Source organism: Dendropsophus ebraccatus, chromosome 15 (assembly GCF_027789765.1).
Source record: "Dendropsophus ebraccatus isolate aDenEbr1 chromosome 15, aDenEbr1.pat, whole genome shotgun sequence".
Classification (NCBI taxonomy): Eukaryota; Metazoa; Chordata; class Amphibia; order Anura; family Hylidae; genus Dendropsophus; species Dendropsophus ebraccatus.
The window spans coordinates 66,531,696-66,554,643 of NC_091468.1; the positions used below are offsets into that span (position 1 = coordinate 66,531,696).

At 40.8% G+C, this 22,948-nt stretch overlaps 1 protein-coding gene across 4 annotated transcripts in view; it reads right to left on the bottom strand.

The window, feature by feature from the left end:
- Nucleotides 1-4,881: 4,881 nt before the first annotated feature.
- Nucleotides 4,882-22,948, bottom strand: part of PLEKHG1 (pleckstrin homology and RhoGEF domain containing G1) — a 158,530-nt gene continuing 140,463 nt past the window's right edge. For all 4 annotated transcript variants that reach the window (XM_069954492.1, XM_069954489.1, XM_069954490.1 and 1 more), the window contains 10 exons: nt 20,008-20,103; nt 17,660-17,746; nt 16,037-16,070; nt 14,583-14,678; nt 13,809-13,847; nt 13,334-13,356; nt 11,578-11,790; nt 11,127-11,231; nt 7,817-9,500; nt 4,882-6,697 (listed from right to left, as the gene is read on the bottom strand). In XM_069954492.1, the coding sequence (XP_069810593.1) occupies nt 5,607-6,697; nt 7,817-9,500; nt 11,127-11,231; nt 11,578-11,790; nt 13,334-13,356; nt 13,809-13,847; nt 14,583-14,678; nt 16,037-16,070; nt 17,660-17,746; nt 20,008-20,103 (3,468 nt within the window). In that variant the 3' untranslated portion in view covers nt 4,882-5,606. The remainder of the gene's footprint in view (nt 6,698-7,816; nt 9,501-11,126; nt 11,232-11,577; nt 11,791-13,333; nt 13,357-13,808; nt 13,848-14,582; nt 14,679-16,036; nt 16,071-17,659; nt 17,747-20,007; nt 20,104-22,948) is intronic.

A 22,948-nucleotide genomic window follows, 5' to 3' on the forward strand; every position in this document is an offset into this window, starting at 1 on the left:
GCAGGAAACCCTCAGCATTCCGTTTATCCCAGGTAACAAGGTCTGGGGCCTGTGTCACCCACTAGGAAGGTTCAGCCGAATCTAGTGGGCATAAGGTGGTGTGAAGACTATTCAAGGTCAATACACAGGCACAGGTGTCCTTCTTCATCTAAGTATTCTACCTCATCCTTCAACATCCCGGCAGAGCAGAGTACTACATGGGTTGAGACTCTCATGGCATCCTCCTCTCTGCTACTCTGCTTCTTCGTATCACTCAGCACGCTACTCAGTCAACACAATTATATCCTATATTGCACTTTTACTACAGATCAGGTGGCTTTATTGTCGGGTATTTATCTGAAACTATTGTCAAGTGTGTTATCCAGTGGTTTATCAAGAGAAACCTTATACTGTTGAATCTGTATGACCTGCTGCACATTTGCAACTTCAAGTAAACCAAACTTTTTCATGTTAAAGAGACTCTGTGATTTCTCGCTATCCACCGACACAGCACACACCGCAACCTTGGGACTCTTTCCCTTTCTGGAGGGTGGCGGTTTCCATAGTCCTGGAGGGTCACTACACCACTCTGGCCATCCATGATCACTCTAACCCAAAGGACCCAGTAGCAACTCAGCAGGACACTGACCACAGGGGAAAAAGGTACAACCGGCCTTGTCAAATAAAAGCAGGCGTGCCCTCACATACCCAGCACTGGCGTCACGAAGTAACACTCCAAGGTCCGGCTGTATCTCGGCCAACCACCTCCGGCGTGGAGTCACACCTAGCAAGCGACAGGCCAATCCTCCGACACAATATCATCATCTCCGGGGGCATACCACACCACAGTAACACCCACCCCCGGACACACGGGCAACCGGACCTTTTGTAGGACTAGTGTGGGGTGCAGGATGCAATGACAGAGTCTCAACTTTACTTGAACTTCTCTTCAGTGCAATACAAAAGGTAACAGTGCTCTGCCACTTAGTGCAACAGCAGCTTGAGGTAGAGTAGGATAAGGAAAACGGTAGCAGGGGATAAGAGCCAGATATGAGGCCTATGCCTAATTATTCTTGTACTCTGCAGAGATGTAAGTAAAGTGTATGAAATCTTGAAGAACTCCTCGTATTCACGTTAAGATAGCTTTTGCTTATCTGACCGCCTTCTGCCTCTCCGTATCAGAGACCGCCCCCCGATAGGTCGTACGAGTCTTTCCTTCCTACTTAGTCGAGCGTAGTTCAGTAGAGAGAGGCTTACTTGCATCTGTGCTCTACTGCAGATCATCCTTTCTTTCCTCTCCTTCTCAAGGTGGTTGACAGTCCTGACATAAGAATCCACGGGGTAGGCAAGGGGGTTACTCCTGTATCTCTGGTTACCTCAAGGTTAAGTTCAGCAGTGCATGACTGCAGTGGTCTGTCACACTGGGAAATAGGTCTGTTCTCTTCTCTGACCAACTCAAAACTCACTGAACTCAGGAAGGAATTGTTGAGTGTAGGAGTGTGTATGTAGAAGGGTAAACTTTCCTTCATAACTTCAGCTGTGCACAGGGGAAACGAGACACCTAGTGGCTGGAGTAGGGCACAGCAGCTAACTGCACTAACTGGGGCACCTGACAGAAACACTTTTACCTGGGTGTGTGTAGATAAAGAAAACACTTAGTGGGACACTGCATAATCCCATCGATTAGAATCAATAGAGCCCTGTCAGAGGGGCAGGGTCTTTAAGTAGTTATCAGCTGCTGTATGTCCAGCAGGAAGTGGCTATTCTTTCCAGTCTGGAGAGCAGGAGAGGTTTTCTATGGAGATTTGCTGCTGATCTGGACAGCTCCTGACATGGACAGTGGTGGCAGCAGAGAGCACTTTGTCCAACTGGAGAGAATACACCACTTCCCACAGGATATACAGCAGCTGTTAAGTACTGGACAGGCTTTTTGTAGTTTACAAATCTATACAACTATGACACCAGTTGATTTGAAAGAAAAAGATTTTCGCAGGAGTTGCCCTTTAATTCTGCATGTGGTCACAATATGGGAGAAAATATGGCTGAATCTATTGCTGAAAAAGACTAGAAGACTAGACTGGAAGACTAGAATTTTTTTAATAGAAGTAAATTACAAAATTCTTTGCTGAAATACCCCTATAAAAAAAAATCACTTTAAATGCTGTTAAAAACTGTTCAAGCATGATGACTGCCCCCATTACAACCAGAACATAGAAACATGCTTTAGTATCTGATTTAAAATTGTTGAAAAAAAAAACACAAAAAAACACATTCCCTTTAAAGAGTCTCACAAAATAATAATAAAATAAAAAAGAAAATAATACCAATAATAATGAAATCTCTTCCTATTTATAGAAAACCTTTAAAGAGGTAAGACGAATGGAAATTCAGCCACGTGAACTAACGTTACTATCGGCGAGTATTTTGAACAATCAAGGAGACGGATTTGAAACAATGGTTTAATTTTTTTTTTACTAAGCATCATAAAATACACATATTACTTCAGGTACAGCATGCTTCCAAATCATCAAGGTTTAACAAATGGATTTGAAATGTTCTAAATGTACAGACGTTTCTCTTATAACATATACAAAAAACATAAAAAGTGCAACATAGAGAATGAAAAAAAAAAGGCTCATCCATAGGACAAGATGTTAATTCAGGTCAACTTCAAACATGAAGCCAAAACAAGCAAATGTATATACAGACCTTGACCTATGTTTCTATACAGCATAGTGCAGGCACTACATATATCCTAGAGACCCACCACTGCAAATCCCAACAATCTGCTACCGCGTACAGGAAGACTACATTAGTCCATATAGATTAACAGTGAAAAAAATCGACAGCCAACTATGATACAAGTGCACAGAATTTATTTATATTGCTACTAACGCTCAACACCATTACCTGAAAAGCGATTTCCCTTTACAATAACTTTCGGACAGTCCGCAAAGCCGTTTCTTATTTGCCGATTATTTATATGAAGCAAAACATGACTTTTGCGGTATAATCAATGGAGAAATCTGTTACTCTGACGTATAAACACAGAACTAGCATAATGGGATGTGATCCCACTATATAATTTGCTTTAAAAATTTTTATTTTATTAATTTATTTTATTCAAGGAAGCTCAGGCTCCATACCTAGGTCCGTGATATACAGTCCTAAAGCGGACCGTATACCACAGACTGAACTCTTGACCTCTTATAGAACTCTAAGCATCATGATTGATCATGATGCCAGGAACCTCGAAACAGCTAAATTTCTTTGCTGCTGAACTGATACGGTTGCGTCAGTACAGGAGCATGGAGCTTTATCTGTTTCAGAGTTCCCGGCATCATAATAAATCACGATGAGGTCAAGAGCTCAGTCTCTGGTGTACGGTCCGCATGCGGACAGGATATCACAAATATATGCATGCAGCCTTACTGGTGCAGAGTAAACATTTATAGCCGACACTTGTAGAGTCTATTGAATAGGTTGTCTGGGCACAACTAACTTTTCCCCTATCCACAGGATAGGGACAAAGTAAGAGACTGCGGGGGTTCCAACCTCTTTCCCGCCTGCTGATCTCTATATCGGCCCCGACTTCTGTATTATGAATAGAGCAGCGGGTACGGCACACGATTAGTCTCTCTATTTCACCGGAAAAGAGCCAAGTAAGCCAGAAGAGCGTTGTACTCTGCTCCCTCTGGCACCTCTATAGGAATGAATAGAGCCGTGGGTCACGTGCAGTACCCGAGGCTGTATTCATAAGAAAGAAGCCAGGGGCCCGATATGGAGATCGTCCAGTTTTATGCCCAGTGACTACTGTCCATTAGCCCTATTCAGCTTACGCGTAAGGGCAGTGACGCTTTAGAGTAAAGCACCACCATTTTTTGTTTGAAATTCTGTAAGCCTCTATGCCCTTGCATCTGGATGTAGAGGCCTCAGTTGTTTGCCCCCTTCTTTATGTAGCGTGGTGTGACCTCAGACCGGTACAAGCATTCTGAAGCTGGTGTCAGAGCACTATGTTATCAACTTAAAAAAACAATAATTTAAGGCTTGACATGACTCCATATACACATAAATGACAGCGCTCTTCATTTCACGAACTGTATAAGCATGGATAATAGGCATCATTGCACTGTTAGCAGGTCAAAAAATGGCATTAGAATGCAAAGGTCATTACAGTACATACTGGGCCGCCAGTGTTCAGATATTTACAGGTTACTGTACAAAAAGAAATCGCAATAAAACTGTATCGACCACGGACAAAACGTATGGAATGTACACGTCTTACATCACAGTGCACAAACATGCAGAACCAAGATACATATAGGACGAAATGATCCCTGCAATGCAGAAGGCCACAATACAATATGGCGGATGTTACTGGAATAGATTGCTTTGCACTACATATAGTTGTATAAGCATTAATAGTCATTATTATTATAGCATTGATAGTAACTGTACAACACAATGTTTAAGGTGCAGAATGCTAATGGGTAAACTGTAAGGAGAGCTAACCAGAAGGTCCTGACATGGAGGTTTACGGAGCTGGGGCTTCCACCGACACCTTTCACGATACCCACGAGTTGCCTCATGGTGGCTCATTGAAGTAGTGATCTTGCATGAACTGAAGATATCAGGATAAGGGGAGGATCCCAGTTCTCAAACTACCACCTTCTACCACGCTCTTCCGATGAAAATGAGAGAAGATGCTACTATGGACCTACAACCTAGTAGGGTATAATACCGTGCAATATTTAAAATTCTTTGCTATTCTAGTTGTGATCAGGACTCATTTAAATCATTGTAAACATCTAGATCACCAGTGTCAAACCTACGGCCCCTCCAGCAGTTGGAAGACTACAATCCCCATTGTCTGGACAGCCAAAACTGGAGAAGTCCGGAGAAGTCCGGAGAAGTCCGGCGATTAAGAAAATCCTGCAGCCGGCAGGGGGATTTGATTACAAGTAGTAATTTTCCTCTCCCTGTGCCCACAGTGAGCAGCGGGACCGGCCTCGGGACCCCTGCAGGGCTCTGGGATCTCCGGCACTAACAAGTCATGACCTGGCTGATGGACAGGCTGTTCAGCCGGAACACCGCTCCACTCTCTGATTGGCTGAGCGCCCATTCCATCAGCTAGGACAGTCCTTTACCCCCAGAGTCGTGACGTCACAACTTGGGGGTAAATGACTTCCGGTCAGTCCTGTCGCTCACCGCGGGCACGGGGAGAGGTAAGATAGTACTTGCTCCTGTGATCTGGAGCATGTATAGAAATAGTAATATAAACTTGGGTAACAGGTGACTCAATAGATCTGTATATCAATGTATTGACTCTTCTGACTCGTATTAATATCCATCTAACATCTGCCTTGTTTACATTGTGCTTTATAGGAATCCTTATCTGTAAAAGTACGCACATTACATAAATTACTCGCTATTGTACTAGTTTAGAAACTTATGAAGTCTAATCATTCTGGAGAATGCACAAAATACGGATATGTATAACTTAGAGTCATGTAAACAATACAATGCAACAAACACCTACTGTTAACGGTGCCGCGGTAATACAGTGCATGACATTATTATGCTGCAATACAGTAGATACAGTACTTATTTTTCTAACAAATATTTGTTCAAGCAAAACTACTTGAGCTAAGACATTGAAATTTTTCCCTAAGAGACTGAACAATATTTTGCTGGTTGGATGGTGGCGCCCTCCAGAGATAGTCATTTAGTTTACCAACTTCATCATAACCCGCTATATCGCCATCAGGAGTTTGTTTCTCAACCAGAGACTTTACTGGGGTAGTGGGCATACTAAAGGAATACGATGTACTCGAGCTACATGGAGTGTGAACAAGTTCTGAATGGCTATGCATATTAAGTTTCATTGGCTGGTTGGAAGCCACCTCCAGACCATCTTCCTCATCATCTGACTTGATCTCAACATAGTCATCATCGTCATCGTCTCCATCGCCCACTCCATCTGTGTCTTTGAAGTTTGCAAAATAGTTAAGAGTTGCAATTTGAGCGTTCAGAGAAGAGAGTTTGTTTAGCACCAAGATCTTCTGAGAGTCTTGTAAAGTCAGATCGGAGCCCTCCTCCGAAGGGGTTTTCTCCTCTGTAAAACTACCACCGAAGTCATAAATATCTGACAGTCTCTCGGGCTTCATATCACGCAGAGACAGCGGTGAAGTCGGGGTTTTGGCTGGTTTGATCGGCTCCTTTGTCCTTTGGATGAACATCGAGGAGGATGACTGTGAACGAATATAGGGCTGAGTTTTTTCACAGGTTACTCGTCTACCAAGAGAATTAAAAGCTTGTTCCCGACTTGCATTTTTACCATGCTCTTGACTAATTGTACTCCACCTCTGGATATGTAAGCTTGATGGACTAGATTTGACCAAGGATGGAACAGAGCATGCATAACTTATATTACTTTTCTGGCCTTTGAGTCCATTTGTGGATACATCCGATTTTGCCTTAAAGTCTTTTATGTCCGGCCAAGTAAAAAATTCTCCTGCATCTCCATTGATGTGTACAGAATGCAAACTTGTATTGCTTTGCTGCAAAGATTTGCTCCTTGGAGCATCCTGGTAAGCCTGTTGGTGCCCCGACCTGGGCGAGTCCTTGGGACTTGTTTTCGACTCTTTTAATGTTCTTGCTGGTGATTCACGGAAAATAATCTGGTCGTACAGTTGAGAATATTCTGCAATTCTCGCTCCTGTAAATAGTAAAAAAATTGTATAGTTGTCATATATGTACTTGTTGTTTAATGTGATATTTTATGTTATTATCCAGAAGATTTTACATTTGCTCACAATATCATCTACGGTTAGTACCAACAACTCGAGCATGCTTGAGTTGGAACCCTCTGCATTTGAATACCGATTGGTGAGGAAGTTGGATGCTTTAGGATTATCTATGCTACATGATCAGGTGCTCAAAGAATCGTAAAAACTATTTGTTCCTGTTAAAATCAGGATCATTAAAAGGATTATCCCGAGAATGAAAGTGATCACCAGTGAATAGGTGTTGACTAGCTGATCAGTGCGGTCTGACTAATGGGACTCCCATGGATTGTGAAAGTGGTGGTCCCTTGTCACAAGGATCCCTATAAGACTTCCAAACATAGCCAAGTGCCGCACTCTCTCGAGATTTTCAGAAGTTTCATGAAGAGTGAATGAAGTGAAAACTGTACCTACATTCACTCGGATCAAGGACTTCCAATTCTCTAAAACCGGGAGGGGGGGGGGGGGGGTTGTACTCCCCCCCCCCTCCAAACAGCTATATATTATCTATTTTGTGGACAGGCAATAACTGTTAATCTTGGAATAATCGCTTTAAAGGGAATCTGTCACTAGGTTTATGCCTCCTTAAACGAGGGCAGCATAAACTAGTGACAGAAATGCTGAACAGATCGGCATATTACTTACATCATTCTGTTCAGCCGTTCTCCTAATATGCAGGAGAATAGGAATCTTGCCACACCCCTCCCCCCGCCCTCCAGCTGCTGATTGACAGTTGACTGCCTATACACAGCATGGATAGATAACTGCCAATCAGCAGCTGGTGGGCGGAGTTTTCTGCTTATGAATATCCAGGACTACTGAGCTCATGTACATAATGCAGAGAACTACTTATTGTCCATGTTATTCAGGAGGAGATCTCTGGATCAGCTGCACAGAACAATGTAAGTGATACATCATCCTGCTCAGCTTCTCTGTCACTAGTTACTGCTACCCTGAGATAGGACGCCATAAACCTACTGACATAGTCTCTTTAAGCATTCTAAAATAATGCCCCACCGCCCATAATCTATCCCCTATTACAGTAATCTTACCTATTGCTGTTCCCCCTTGTTTCTTCTCTTCCATTATAGCTGCAAGGTCTTTGGATTTCACTTTGTGTGATTTACAAGATGGTTGTTCCTGTTCCGGGCTTCTCATTTTTAAAAGTTGGTTGGCTTTCTTGATTTTTTGACTGTATTGCCGAGCCATCAGAAAGACCTTATTTTTGGATTTTTCAACGCTGTCCAATCCCTGAGCAGCATTAATAGAATCCGTGTAAGATAAAGTACTTTGAGATGAAAAGAAAGGGGATTCCATGAAAGTCATTTCACTAGCGAGGGAGGTTCTCTTCAAGCTTAGCAACGAGCTACTGGGGGAGGTTGGAGGACTTTGATCAGCTTTATGGACACTTGGACTGTTACAGACACTTGGACTGCTATGGACATATGGACTGTTACGGACACATGGACTATTGCTAATGGGTGTCCTTGGCAGAGGGGGGTTATCTGGTAAACATAGTGATGATACTGAAAACTGTGAGTCTTTGCTAAAATGAGACCTGGTCACAATGTGTCTCTTTTCACGGACATCATCTTTACTTACGGGAAAGGAAGCCAACAATCTGTCGCTCTTCCTTTCTTCATTCTTTTTTATATAATTCTCCAAGTCATTCCAGATCTCATCGACTTCTTCAGACAACTTGTCCGCGGCCGTTTTGTGAGGAGTTGAACTTGAGTTTGAGGAATTGTTCAGTAAGTCAATATAGTCATCTCCTAAAGGCACACGGTGGTCTGAGGATTCATCCTCACTAAACTGTAGGCTCTCTTCCGACACGAAATGATCTAGGTGGTCAAAACACTGAAAATCCCCATCTAAGCCCAAAAAATTGTTCCTTTTAGAATGCGAATTCCTGGCTATACGCTCCATTGATTGTTCCGGAAGGCATATGGAGTCGTAAATATTTTCATCTATTATTCTGAGCTCTTGAGAACTAGAATTAGGGGTCCCTCTTCTATACATTGGTTTTTCTCTGTTTGGCAATGAAGAGCTCTTAACCTTTTCATTTCCTTTTCCTGTCCATGCATCAGTCTTGGCCTTACTTTGATGGACGGCATCACGCCTAGGATTACTCTGAAGATAACCCGATTCTTCCCTTCTTGTCAGACCCATCTGTTTGAGATCGTCATAACTAATATTATCATAGACATGTTCAATATCATCAATAGTCAACTCCTCCGAGGAGCCGAGGGATGAAAACTTTTGTTCAGATTTACTTAAAGTTTCACGATGACCGCTGTTGTTCTGTCGGCTTCTCGGATTGCAAGAGCGGGATTTATTTTCTCCAACACTACTAGCTCGTCTGACAATTTTGCAATATGAATTATTTGCACTCTCTTCTTGGCCTAAGCCCAAGTGCCAGCTACATGGCCGACTGGAAGCCCCTCTTTCTTCTTGAGACCTTGATGACTCTATATTAGAACATTCGTTCATCATAAACATCTGATAGTCATCATCGTCATCCTCATTGTCATGAGGGGATCTTCTGGAAGGAAAGAGGGCTTGTCTGATTTGGTGATCTGTCCATATATTCCTTAGAGGGGTAGTACTCCCTAGAATATTCATTATTAAAGAGTTTGTTTGTGACACTTGTCTATCCAAGGGACGGACAGCTGAACTTGGAAACAGCTGATCTGTTCTCGGTTGTGAGGACTCTTCATCTGACTGCTCTTTTGAATTCTAAGAAAAGAAAAAAGTAAAATATTTTAAGGGTTGTCCAAGATTACAAAACAACAAGGCTGCTTTCTCTCAAAAACAGCACCATATGAGTCCAGCAGCTTGGCGCCATTTACCTCAAAAGAAAGAAGCTGCCACAGCTGTCCATGGGTTGTCTGGTATTGCACAGAAAGCCCAAGGATAACCTTAACCGACTGACTACACAGAAAAAGAGTATACTCGTCCTGGTGTTGTCAACATTGTATAGAGCGGGCTCAGGACAGCTATTTAACCATTTAGATGCCACATTCAACACTGACAAAGGCATTTAAATGGACAAAAATACCTTCATTGGTGCACTAAATTCGAAAAAGGAAAGTGCTTTTTATCATCGGCGGATTGTGCCACCTGGGTGGGGCGCCATGGCCGCTGCACCACTTAGCCCTGCCCACCTCAGCGCCATAGGCCCTGCCCCTCTGTGACAATATCGGGGTCTATGAACCCCGGCCGGCCTAGAGGGGGTGGAGCAGCAGCCATGAAGCCCCGTCCAGGTGGCACAAGCCACCAATGATAAAAAGCTTCCCTGAGGAAGATAACGAAACGTACGTAGGGACGGCTCTCTCTGGTGTTCTGGCAGCATGGGTGAGTGCAATAGAATTAGAAGATAATAATTGCTGATTGTATACCTCTTGCAAATTGTATGTAAGCATATGGGAGACTAGGAGATCTTTTAGTCCCTAGATACATATATATCCCTGTGTGACATATTGAGGCAGAGGACTAGAATTAAAAGAGATTATCATAGCTGCACCTTCCATGATGATGTATATCTGCTGACACCAGTTTTTTATGGTATTATACTTTTTATTGTGGTCATTTTTAAACTTTTTTCTAATGAGAAATATTCTGTATTTGGTACCAATGTATACATAATAAAAATCATATATATATTTTTTTTAAAAACTAAAACCCAGTGTTTGTCTGTAAAAACTAGAGGGGGTGGAACAGCAGCCATGAAGCCCCGTCCAGGTGGCACAAGCCACCAATGATAAAAAGCATTTTTCACTGGACCAAGCACCAAGAAATCTATTATAAAGTAAGGTATGAAAACTGCAGAATTTAGGCTTTACAGCTGCATGGAAAAGTCCTCACTCAGAAAGGGGGTGACAGGATCACTTATAAGTATCATTATGGCCCTCATACTGTGCAAGGTTGGGCACCACATTGAGGACAGAGCTTCCCACAGAGTAGTCTATCTACAAGGATGACCGGCCTACTCGATCACCCAGTATTGGAGACATAAGAGCTCAGGTACTGAATGCAGAATAGATAGTAATGACAGTCTTTACAATGGGGGAGCCACCACCTCCACACACTAAATTAGCATCATAGAACCAGACATACAGTATGTGAGAAGAGAATACCCCAGATTCTGATACTTCATACATGGCTAGTACCAGAATTCTGGGGCATTTCCTTCCCACCTTACATACTCATAGTAATGTGAGAGTGTATTACACCCCGTGGAGAACCTTACATGAAAACGCTATGAAGCTTCAAGGTCTTCAATGAATATAGACTAAATCCGGAATGTATACTAATAGCTAATATACTAAATAATATAATATACTAATAGGAAGAAACAGTCACCTGAGAGTCACATAAGCTGAGGTTGATACTTCTACGCTTCTCCACATTCTCGGAGGCCTGGCTGTTTAACCTCTTTCTTCCACCTTTCATCTTCTGGTGAGAATGCTGGGAATTTAGAAGAGAGAACTTGTGTAAATAACATTAGCGATATAAGTAATGCATATATACTAATGCTGGATATAGATATAAGTAATGCATATATACTAATGCCTGATATAGATATAAGTAATGCATATGTACTAATACAGTATACAGAGTGCCCGGGGTCCAGCTACTGCAACACCAGGACATCTACAACTCCCAGTGACCATTGCACAATATGTCATCTCATGGGAACAACTATTATATATATATATATATATATATATATATATATATATATATATATATATTATATATTCTCCTTTCCTTACAGATATATAAACCCTGCACACATAGATACAGTACAGACCTGCTCGGAATCCTCTTCATCGTCGGCATCAGTCTGTTCTCCTGGTCTGAGATGCAGTTTTTCGCTCTTATAGCTATGCTGAAGGAACTCCTGGGAGTTGCTGATATTGGGGCTATGGGAGAGCACCCCCTTCCTCAGTCCAGGGCTCAGGAGCAGATCTCTCGATCCAAGTTTAGCCGCTTGACAAAGCAAGTTGCCCTGCATGCTAATACGCTGTAAAATATCAGGAGAAAACTGTTCTCAGTCATCAATAATATTTATCTGACAATCTATCCTGTATCAGACCACGTCCTATTATAAGGTGGAATTACTAAGTCAGTACTAGTAGGACTTGTCACACATCCAGACTTTATACCAGGTGTTATTTAGGAGGTTAAAGGGGTACTCCAGCGAAACTCTTCTTTCAAATCAACTGGTGTCAGAAAGTTATATAGATTTGTAACTTTCAATAGGATCAGAAGCAAATCGGCACTACAGGTGTAGATGAGGACTAAGACATAAAGACCCGTAATGCATGATGCATCCTGGGGTGCTCACTAATAATACAGTCCCGTCTGGTAACAATGTAATCAAAAGATAAAGTAGTGGCACTCACCAGTGGGATTCGTTTGTGCAGGTATCTTTATTTCAGTGACGCAAGGACATATGCAAGGCGGACGCCAGGTTGGTGCAGGACACAAGCTTGTTTCGCGTTCCTGCGCTTCAACAGACCCGAGCAGAAGGGCGAAACAAGCTTGTAACCTGCACCAACCTGGCGTCCGCCTTGCATATGTCCATGCGTCACTGAAATTAAGATACCTGCACAAACGAATCCCACTGGTGAGTGCCACTACTTTATCTTTTGATAACATAGATTTGTAACTTACTTCTATTACAAAAAATCTCAAGTCTTCCCATACTTATTAGCTGCTGTAGGTCCTGCAGGAAGTGGTGTTTTATTTTCAGTCTAACACAGTGCTCTCTGCTGCCACCTCTGGAGGAGACAGGAACTGTCCAGAGCAGGAAAGGTTTTCTTTTTTTTCCCCAATCTTTATTTATGGAAAACTTTCCGTTTTTATAACAAGACATTAAGAAATACAGAGAAAAAAAGGGAAAGGGTTTGTAGCAGGAAAGGTTTTCTACTGCTCTGGACAGTTCCTGTCTCGGCCAGAGGTGGCAGCAGAGAGCACTGTGTTAGACAAAATAAAACACCACTTCCTGCAGGACCTACAGCAGCTAAAAAGTATGGGAAGACTTGAGATTTTTTAATAGAAGTAAATTACAAATTTGTATAACTTTCTGACACCAGTTGATTTGAAAGAAGATTTTAGCCCCTTTAAGAGGAGGGAGGCCAAAACCAAACCTCCGCTAATTGACAATTGCAAGTTTGGTATCTGGCAATTGGGACTGGAGGTTTTCAGTGATGGCCGATCCTCTTCTATCTGCTACCATCTCATCAGCAGCTGTGACATCCAACCCTCACTGATAATCCCAGGAGGAATTAATGGGTAGTGGACAGACAAAAAGGATCCTTACTAGAGATTCAGATTGCTAAGCTTTTATAAAATGATGGCTGATAAAGTTGGAAAACATGGATACAGCCATAGGCCACAGGTTGTGTCCTTGTTTTCTAGGACTCCCTAGGGCTGCATCCAACTTTATCAGCCATTGGTATATAAATGCCGAGCAATCTGCACCAGGCATACTCAACACCAGCTTCTTTCTAACCAATTACCTCTTGTGTAAGTCATTAACTTTGTAAAATTTGGTAACTTACCTTTTGGACTTCAGGGCTCATGTCTGGAAAAAAAAACAAACAGACAAATTAATGAAAATTATTATATATAGATATACTACACATCACACACATATACCATAACACACACACACACACACACATATATATGAAGAGTTCTGCAGCACGTCCTTTAGTGAAAAAATCCAAGTGTTTTTTTTTATTCAAGCAAAATCATATGCAACATTTCAGTCTCTCTCAAGGCTTGAGAAGGGTCTCGTGAAGAGACTGAAACGTTGCATATGATTTTGCTTGAATAAAAAACACTTGGATTTTTTCACTAAAGGACGTGCTGCAGAACTCTTCTTATATCTAGTGAGGAGACGTGGATCTGGTCTCCAGCTGTTGGCACCCTGCAACACCGTGGTTACAGAGTGCACTCCATTGTGGAACTTTTTATATATATATATATTATATATACACACACTATGTTTTTGTGAACATGTTCTGAACGTACCATTTGGCTTCATGACTTTGTGCACATTGGATGATGGTTCTGAAAAGCAATTTAAAAGCAACATCATTAAAGGTTTTCTCCTACTTAAACAATAATACAGCTGGTATGTAAAAGTTCTGCCAATCCGCCCATTCTAGCTCCCCAATGTCCCAACATGAAATGAATAAAGCAATTTAAAAAAAAATAAAAAAAAAATTCTGTCATAGTAGAAAATTGATCTTGAATTAATAAGTTCGGGTGGGTCCACACTGCGCTTTTGCTGTCCGTTTAACATATACATATAAAAAAAAAAAAAAAAAAGGATGCTGTTGTATGACATACTGCAGAATACATTTTCCATTGACTTACATTATTTAAAAAAAAAAAAAAAAAAAACAGACCAAAACTGATTTTTTTTTTAAATTTTTTATATTTCACATACAGAAAAACGTGGTCCTCATCTTTGTGTATCATAAAATGAAACATACTGAAACAGATGGAAAAACACAACGCAGCATGAACCCAACCTAAAAGTGTTATTGTAGGCCCAGGTTTCTTCTACACAACTCCAGTAGTTACACAGAGTTCTCTTCCTTCCTCTGACCACTAGGTGGCACTGGTGTTAAAGGTAATTTTTTCCCTCCAGATCACTGATAGGTTTGTAGTAATGGTAGTTTGGACGAGTGGTCTAACATGTATTATATGTTCACATGGATTTTCCGTCACTACAGTGCATCACATAATGCCCTAAGAAGCTGAAATGCCAAGTATTCCAGGCTATTCCCTAACTCTTACCGGACTTCCTCCGGACTCTGCCTGCGGTCAGCTCTTCTTTCACATTCGGCGTGCTTCTTTTCTCTCCTTCTGCAGTGTAAGAAAATCCTGGGTGATCTAAAATTGAATAACATTTTTTTATTAGTGCAATGCTACAATTACAAGATGGCAGCTTCAAGGTGTTTTATGGGACTTAAAGGAGTTATCCAGGATTAGAAAAAAGTACAGCTACTTTCCTGCAGAACTTCAGTGGAACTGAGCTGCAAACCCCACATACAGTATATATATTCGTATGCTGGGCTGTATATTATATATATATATATATATATATATATATATATATATATATATATATACACACTATATATATATATATATATATATATATATATATATATATATATATATATATATATATATAATGGTATGCTGGGCTGTATATATATAATGTTATGCTGAGCTGTATATACAGTACACACTAAGGACAAGGGTGAGTCTGGAAGAAAGTGGCCAATGTTTAAATCCAGGGGTAGGGAACCTCAACTCTCCGGCTATTGCAAAACTACATCTCCCATCATGCCTGGACAGCCAAAGCTTTAGCTGGAGAGCCAAGGTGCCCTACCCCTGCTTTACTGAGTTATCCTCATTGTGGCGCCTGTATGCACAGTGAACAGGGCAGGAAGCAGACAACTCTGTGCATTGTGCAGTGGCCATGCTGGTTTATGGCAGCTCTTTGCCCATTCACTGTAGTGTGGGATGAGCTGCAGTAGCTCAATATGGCCACCACACAATGTATGGCGCTGTCTGCTTCCTACCCTGTTCTTTATGTGTTGCAGGTCTTGTGGCTCTGGCAGACATCTGATCAGTGGGGGTGCCAGGTGCCAGCACCCGACCAATCGCATATTGATGGCTTACCAGGGGGTAGGTTATCAGCGTAAACATTCCAGAAACCCCTAGGATAGAACGGTCAATGTAAATCTAAATATTATTATTATTATTATTTTTTTTTTTTTTTTTTTAAGTGCCTTGATCTTCCAGGAGGATTCTACCATTTTGCCTTTACATGGTGTTAGAAAGTTATATACATCTGTCCTTTACTTCTATTTACAAATCTTACGTTTTCCAGTACTTATCAGCTGCTGTATGTCCTGCATGAAGTGAGTTTTTTAATGGGTATTTTCTATTGCTCTAGACAGTTCCTGACATGGACAGAGGTGACAGCAGAGAGCACTGTGTTAGACTGGAAAAAAAAACACTTCCTGTAAGACATACAGCACCTGATAAGTACTGGAAGATGGGGACTGGGGATTTTTAAATAGAAGTAATTTACAAAATATAACTTTCTGACAACAGTTGATTTGAAAGAAACATTCCCCTTTAATTCTGTATGAGATTCATGTTGTCACTATATGGGAGAAAATATGGCTGAATTCATTGCTGAAAAAAACTATTCTTCATTGCTAAAAAGTACTTACGTATTGCATCCATTTCCAAAATTGCTTGCTTCGCCTACAATACAAATAAAAGATCAGACACCAATATTAATATACACCATGGCGATCTGGCAACTTCTTTGGGTTCACAACTCATAAAATGAGATCCCTTTAAATAACAGTTTCCCTTTAACCTTTTCAAATAATGGAGGGAACCAACAATACTGCTGTAGAGGTGTCACTAGTATAAAAGAAGTTGATCATGAGCCATCCAACTGCAGCCTTGAGGTGACAACTTAGATGAATCTGCCCTATTCTTTCAATGTAGTGATCAAAAATATATATAATAATTATTTCTACCACTAGGTGGCAGTAAGATACTGTGATCCCTGCATGGTCTGCGAGCTAGAGCCACAGGTATACAGTCATTGTAGGTAATCTTTTCGTAAGCGATAATTCCGTCTCCCACTGACTCTCAGTTATCATTTACAAGGATGATTAAAAGAAGCTGAAAATCATTTAAGATTAATATTTTCAAGCTTAAAACGATGTATTAGAAAGGTCGGGCAGGTTTCACTGTTGACAGCGAGTAATCCTTCTGTAGCTTTGGCAGGGATTTCTGAAAACCTGGCCTCAATTACCAGAAGACCTGGAAAGGCTGCAGGGAGGACGGGAGGCCAAAGCCGCCGAAAACTACACAGACACTTTGAAGTTTCCAAGTCTGGATTCTTACACATCTGCCCCCTCTGCATCCACAAAGCAGCAAGGTTATTATGGACAGGGATCGGCCTAAATGGAAGGCTCAATGGCCACTACGCACCTATACCTTTTTTTTTTTTTTTTACATATGGGTCCTCTAAATGCAGTTGTAAACCTTGCAATACTGGAATCTGGGAAGAATATAATAATTTATATATATATATATATATATATATATATATATATATATATATATATGTATATATATATATATATATATAGCGTCAGAGCGGCTACAGTGCGGCTGATTGGCTTCTTTTATGCTTCTGGTTACCCAAACTGATGACAAGTGTGGAGGGTTCAATGGGACGGCTGCAAATTGTTAGTATAGTCTTTGAACTCTATAACTCTTAAAGGGGTTGTTCACCAAAACATTTTTTCTTTTTTCAAATCAACTGATGTCAGAGATTTGTAATTTACTTCTATTCTATAAAAAAAAAAAAAAATTCTCAAGTCTTCCAGTACTTCTCAACTGCTGTATGTCCTGCAGGAAATGGTGTGTTCTTTCTAGTCTGGAGAGCAGGAGAGGTTTTCTATGAGGATTTGCTGCTGCTCTGGACAGTTCCTGACATGGACAGAGGTGGCGGCAGAGAGCACTGTGTTAGACTGGGGAGAATACACCGCTTCCTACAGGGCATACAGCAGCTGATAAGTAGTGGAAGATTTGAGAGTTTTTAATAGAAGCAAATTACAAATCTCTGTCACTTTCTGGCACCAGTTGATTTAAAGGAAAAACATTTTTGGTGAACAACCCCTTTAAATTACCGTGAAATCAGTGTAAGGGCTATAGTAAAGCCTCCGGTTTACATACACCTTTCTAAGTACAGAATAAGTCTGGATCAGTATTTATGGTGTGATTGGTCAGTGGTATACTGACCAATCACAACATCCTCATAGCTCCTTTACCTTTGCTGGTATTTTTGCTGGATGATTCTCTAGGATTAATCTCTTCAGGTGCAGAATCCACAGGCGCTTGTCCTGCTGAGACCTGGCCTGCCAAAATAATAGAGAAGTATAGATATTTAACACTGGGAAAGATCGATAGTCACTACATAGAGCTATTATTCCATCATAGCAGAAGGGCTTTACTATTGTCTGCAAGGGCCGGCCTCCCCACTATTGTGTTTTACTGTTTACGTCTGTAAGGTGTTTATATCCTCCTTATTATGGACATGTCTGACAGCACACTGTTCCTGTACAAGTGAGACGGGGGTCAGACGGTGGTTCTGGCATCAGACATTATGAGAGATGGTGTGAACCCTAGTCATACTATCAATAAAGCCTGACAAGGGGCCTATTGGCATCAGTCAGTATTCACTTACTAACAGGATACTATCATCCTGGCAGATATCCTGATGGCTTGCAGAATATGCACCCATGTAATGCACCACCAATGCAACCACTGAAAGATAACTGTAATTATATATAATTTATATATATATATATATATATACATATATATACATACATATACACACACACACACACACTGGGCTGTATATATGGTATGCTGGGCTGTATATATATAATGGTATGCTGGGATTATATATATTTTCCCAGTATACCATTATATATACAGCACAGCATGCCATTATATAAATATATAGCCCAGCATACCGTTAATAAATAAATATATATATATATGAATAACAGTATGCTGGGCTGTATATATAATGGTATGCTGGGCTGTATATATAATATATATATAATGGTATGCTGGGATTATATATATTTTCCCAGCATACCATTATATATACAGCCCAGCATGCCATTATATATACAGCCCAGCATGCCATTATATAAATATATAGCCCAGCATACCGTTAAAATATATATATATATATATATGAATAACAGTATGCTGGGCTGTAAATATAATGGTATGCTGGGTATGTGTGTGTGTGTGTATATATATATATATATATATATATATATATATATATATATATATATATATATATATATATATATATATATCGGGCTGAGATTGTGATCCCGCTGTATAGAGCTTTAGTTAAACCACATCTGGAATACTGTGTCCAGTTCTGGAGACCTCACCTACAGAAAGATATTTCTAAAATAGAAGAGGTCCAAAGATGGCTAAACAAATGGGGGAGGGTGTGAGACATAAAACATATAATATGAAATAAAAAATATCTTCTCCACAGGCAACTTCATTGTTTCCTCTTTCTTATTGCAATGCTTGCCTACTGAACCTTATTTAACCCTCCAATATATTAGGTCTCAATCCTATCCCCCCTTTCCCTGATCTGTAAACAATGAAGGGAGTGTGCAGGGGCATCGTGACCCCATAACCGAGGACCATGTTAGTGCTAAACCTCTTTATAGCAATGTATGTTTATGTTCCATCATCCATCATGTATGAACATATACAGTATTTCATGGTGCATATATGCATATATATATATATTATATATATATATATATATTTTATATTTATATACTATATATATATATATACACACTTTATATATATACTTTATATATATATATATATATATATATATATATTATATACATACTTTATATATATATATATATATTATAAAATATATATATATTATTTTATATTTATATATATATATATAAATATATATATATTATTTTATATTTATATATATATATATATATATATATATATATACTATATATATATATATATATATATATATATATATATATATATATATATATATATATATATATATATATATATATATATATATATACACACACTTTATTGCATAGTATTTTTAATTTTAGGGATTTTTTTTTTTTAAACTAGTTTTCATTTATCAAACCAGCAGATGGCAGTGTAGGGACGTCTCTACTTCTTGTCAAAGTGAAAGGTTGTGTATTGAAATTGAACTGCAGACGGGGATATTAGATTATTGTTGTCTCTTGCAGAATATAAGTTAATAGTATGAATAAGTAGCTACCGTCCTGCAGTGGCACAGGGAGCCATTTAATTAAGGGGTCTATCTAATTGAGGCGAGCCAAAACGGGGGAAGACGTGAAGGGGATCATACACAGGGGGTCACCTACTATAGGGAAATGACAAAGGTGGTCACATACTAAAGGGGACAACACAAGGGGCCATCTACTATAGGGGAGACAAAAACAAACAAAAAAACTATGTTAACAAGCAACTCGATGCAGTTATAATGCGAATTAATAGGTTTGCAGCAATCTTAGTCTAGTCTTCTTTAACAGCCTGATAGTAACTGAATTACCTGCACTGTATGCTGGAGCTTTGGGTTCTTGTAATGAAAGACACTGAAGCTGAGGGGCTCCTTGGGGATGACTTCCACCAGCATTAGATTGCAGCACTGCAGGAGACAGAGAGAGGTGACGGTTATAGCAGCCATTCATCAATGACATCTCCTCTTCTAACATTTGATGTTATATGTGGACGTGGAGCAGGATACTATCCGAAATACTTTCTATATATAACAGAGGAGGTCATGGAGAGCTTCAAGTGGTGGGCTGCAGAAACATGGATGTACAGCAGTGCCCTGTGAGGACATGGCACCCTGTAATGTATAGCAGTACACCATGAAGGTGCCATACTCACTGCTATACAGCATTACCGATATACTCAGATACTCCTGCCGGCCTCTACCTCAGATACTCCTGCCGGCCTCTACCTCCAGAGAGTGTCCAGCTCCGCACCCGGCCACAGGAGATTCACCATTCACCAAGAGAAGTAGATGATCCGGCATGGTGGCACGTTTTGAGATCCTAATTTCATGCAGTTAAAATTGGCATCAGGATAAGTGCAGCCAAATCTATACGCGTTTCAAGCATTATAGTAGATGTTTTGCTGAACCCATCCTGATGGTGTGATGCCAATTCTGACCCCAAAGATCTCAAGATTCCATCCTGTGCTGGATCATCTACTTATTTTGCTACATAGCAGTATTCCATGAAGGCACCACACTCACTGATGTGCAGTAATACTCCATGAAGGCACCACACTCACTGATGTGCAGTAATACTCCATAAAGGCACCACACTCACTGATGTGCAGTAATACTCCATGAAGGCACCACACTCACTGATGTGCAGTAGTATTCCATGAAGGCACCACACTCACTGATGTGCAGTAGTATTCCATGAAGGCACCACACTCACTGATGTGCAGTAGTATTCCATGAAGGCACCACACTCACTGATGTGCAGTAGTATTCCATGAAGGCACCACACTCACTGATGTGCAGTAATACTCCATAAAGGCACCACACTCACTGATGTGCAGTAATACTCCATAAAGGCACCACACTCACTGATGTGCAGTAATATTCCATGAAGGCACCACACTCACTGATGTGCAGTAATAATCCATGAAGGCACCACACTCACTGATGTGCAGTAATACTCCATGAAGGCACCACACTCACTGATGTGCAGTAGTATTCCATGAAGGCACCACACTCACTGATGTGCAGTAATACTCCATAAAGGCACCACACTCACTGATGTGCAGTAATAATCCATGAAGGCACCACACTCACTGATGTGCAGTAATACTCCATGAAGGCACCACACTTACTGATGTGCAGTAATATTCCATGAAGGCACCACACTCACTGATGTGCAGTAGTATTCCATAAAGGCACCACACTCACTGATGTGCAGTAATACATACTCCATGAAGGCACCACACTCACTGATGTGCAGTAGTATTCCATAAAGGCACCACACTCACTGATGTGCAGTAATACATACTCCATGAAGGCACCACACTCACTGATGTGCAGTAATACTCCATAAAGGCACCACACTCACTGATGTGCAGTAATACATACTCCATGAAGGCACCACACTCACTGATGTGCAGTAATACTCCATAAAGGCACCACACTCACTGATGTGCAGTAATATTCCATAAAGGCACCACACTCACTGATGTGCAGTAGTATTCCATGAAGGCACCACACTCACTGATGTGCAGTAATACTCCATGAAGGCACCACACTCACTGATGTGCAGTAATATTCCATGAAGGCACCACACTCACTGATGTGCAGTAGTATTCCATAAAGGCACCAAACTCACTGATGTGCAGTAATACTCCATGAAGGCACCACACTCACAGTTGTGCAGTAGTTCTCCATGAAGGCACCACACTCACTGATGTGCAGTAATACTCCATGAAGGCACCACACTCACTGATGTGCAGTAATACTCCATGAAGGCACCACACTCACTGATGTTGTACTCAGGACACCACAGTTGCACTGGAGATAAATATTTTCTTTCAGCCCTGTGTGTTTCGCAGATACCTGTCTGGACTTCAGAAGTCTGTAATTGTACAGTATCCTTAAACCATGAGATAATGTGTATGAACGGAGCAGAGGATACATCTCACCTCTAATCTATGGTTTCACTCCGCCACAAACTGTCTATAAATGGTTTCTCTCTGAAGGTCCAGGTTTCCCAGTCTATACGCAGAATTACCCAACTCACTCTACCGCTAAATAATCAATTTAGAGGGGTTGGACACTTTATGGTAAAATTGTTCAGTGTATAGTAAGTGTACTCACTGTATATACTGACAGCAGCTCCCTGTGTACTCACTGTATATACTGACAGCAGCTCCCTGTACTCACTGTATATACTGACAGCAGCTCCCTGTGTACTCACTGTATATACTGACAGCAGCTCCCTGGGTACTCACTGTATATACTGACAGCAGCTCCCTGTGTACTCACTGTATGTACTGACAGCAGCTCCCTGTGTACTCACTGTATATACTGACAGCAGCTCCCTGTGTACTCACTGTATATACTGACAGCAGCTCCTGTGTACTCACTGTATATACTGACAGCAGCTCCCTGTGTACTCACTGTATATACTGACAGCAGCTCCCTGGGTACTCACTGTATATACTGACAGCAGCTCCCTGGGTACTCACTGTATATACTGACAGCAGCTCCCTGTGTACTCACTGTATATACTGACAGCAGCTCCGTGTACTCACTGTATATACTGACAGCAGCTCCCTGTACTCACTGTATATACTGACAGCAGCTCCCTGTATACTCACTGTATATACTGACAGCAGCTCCCTGTGTACTCACTGTATATACTGACAGCAGCTTCCTGTGTACTCACTGTATATACTGACAGCAGCTCCCTGTGTACTCACTGTATATACTGACAGCAGCTCCC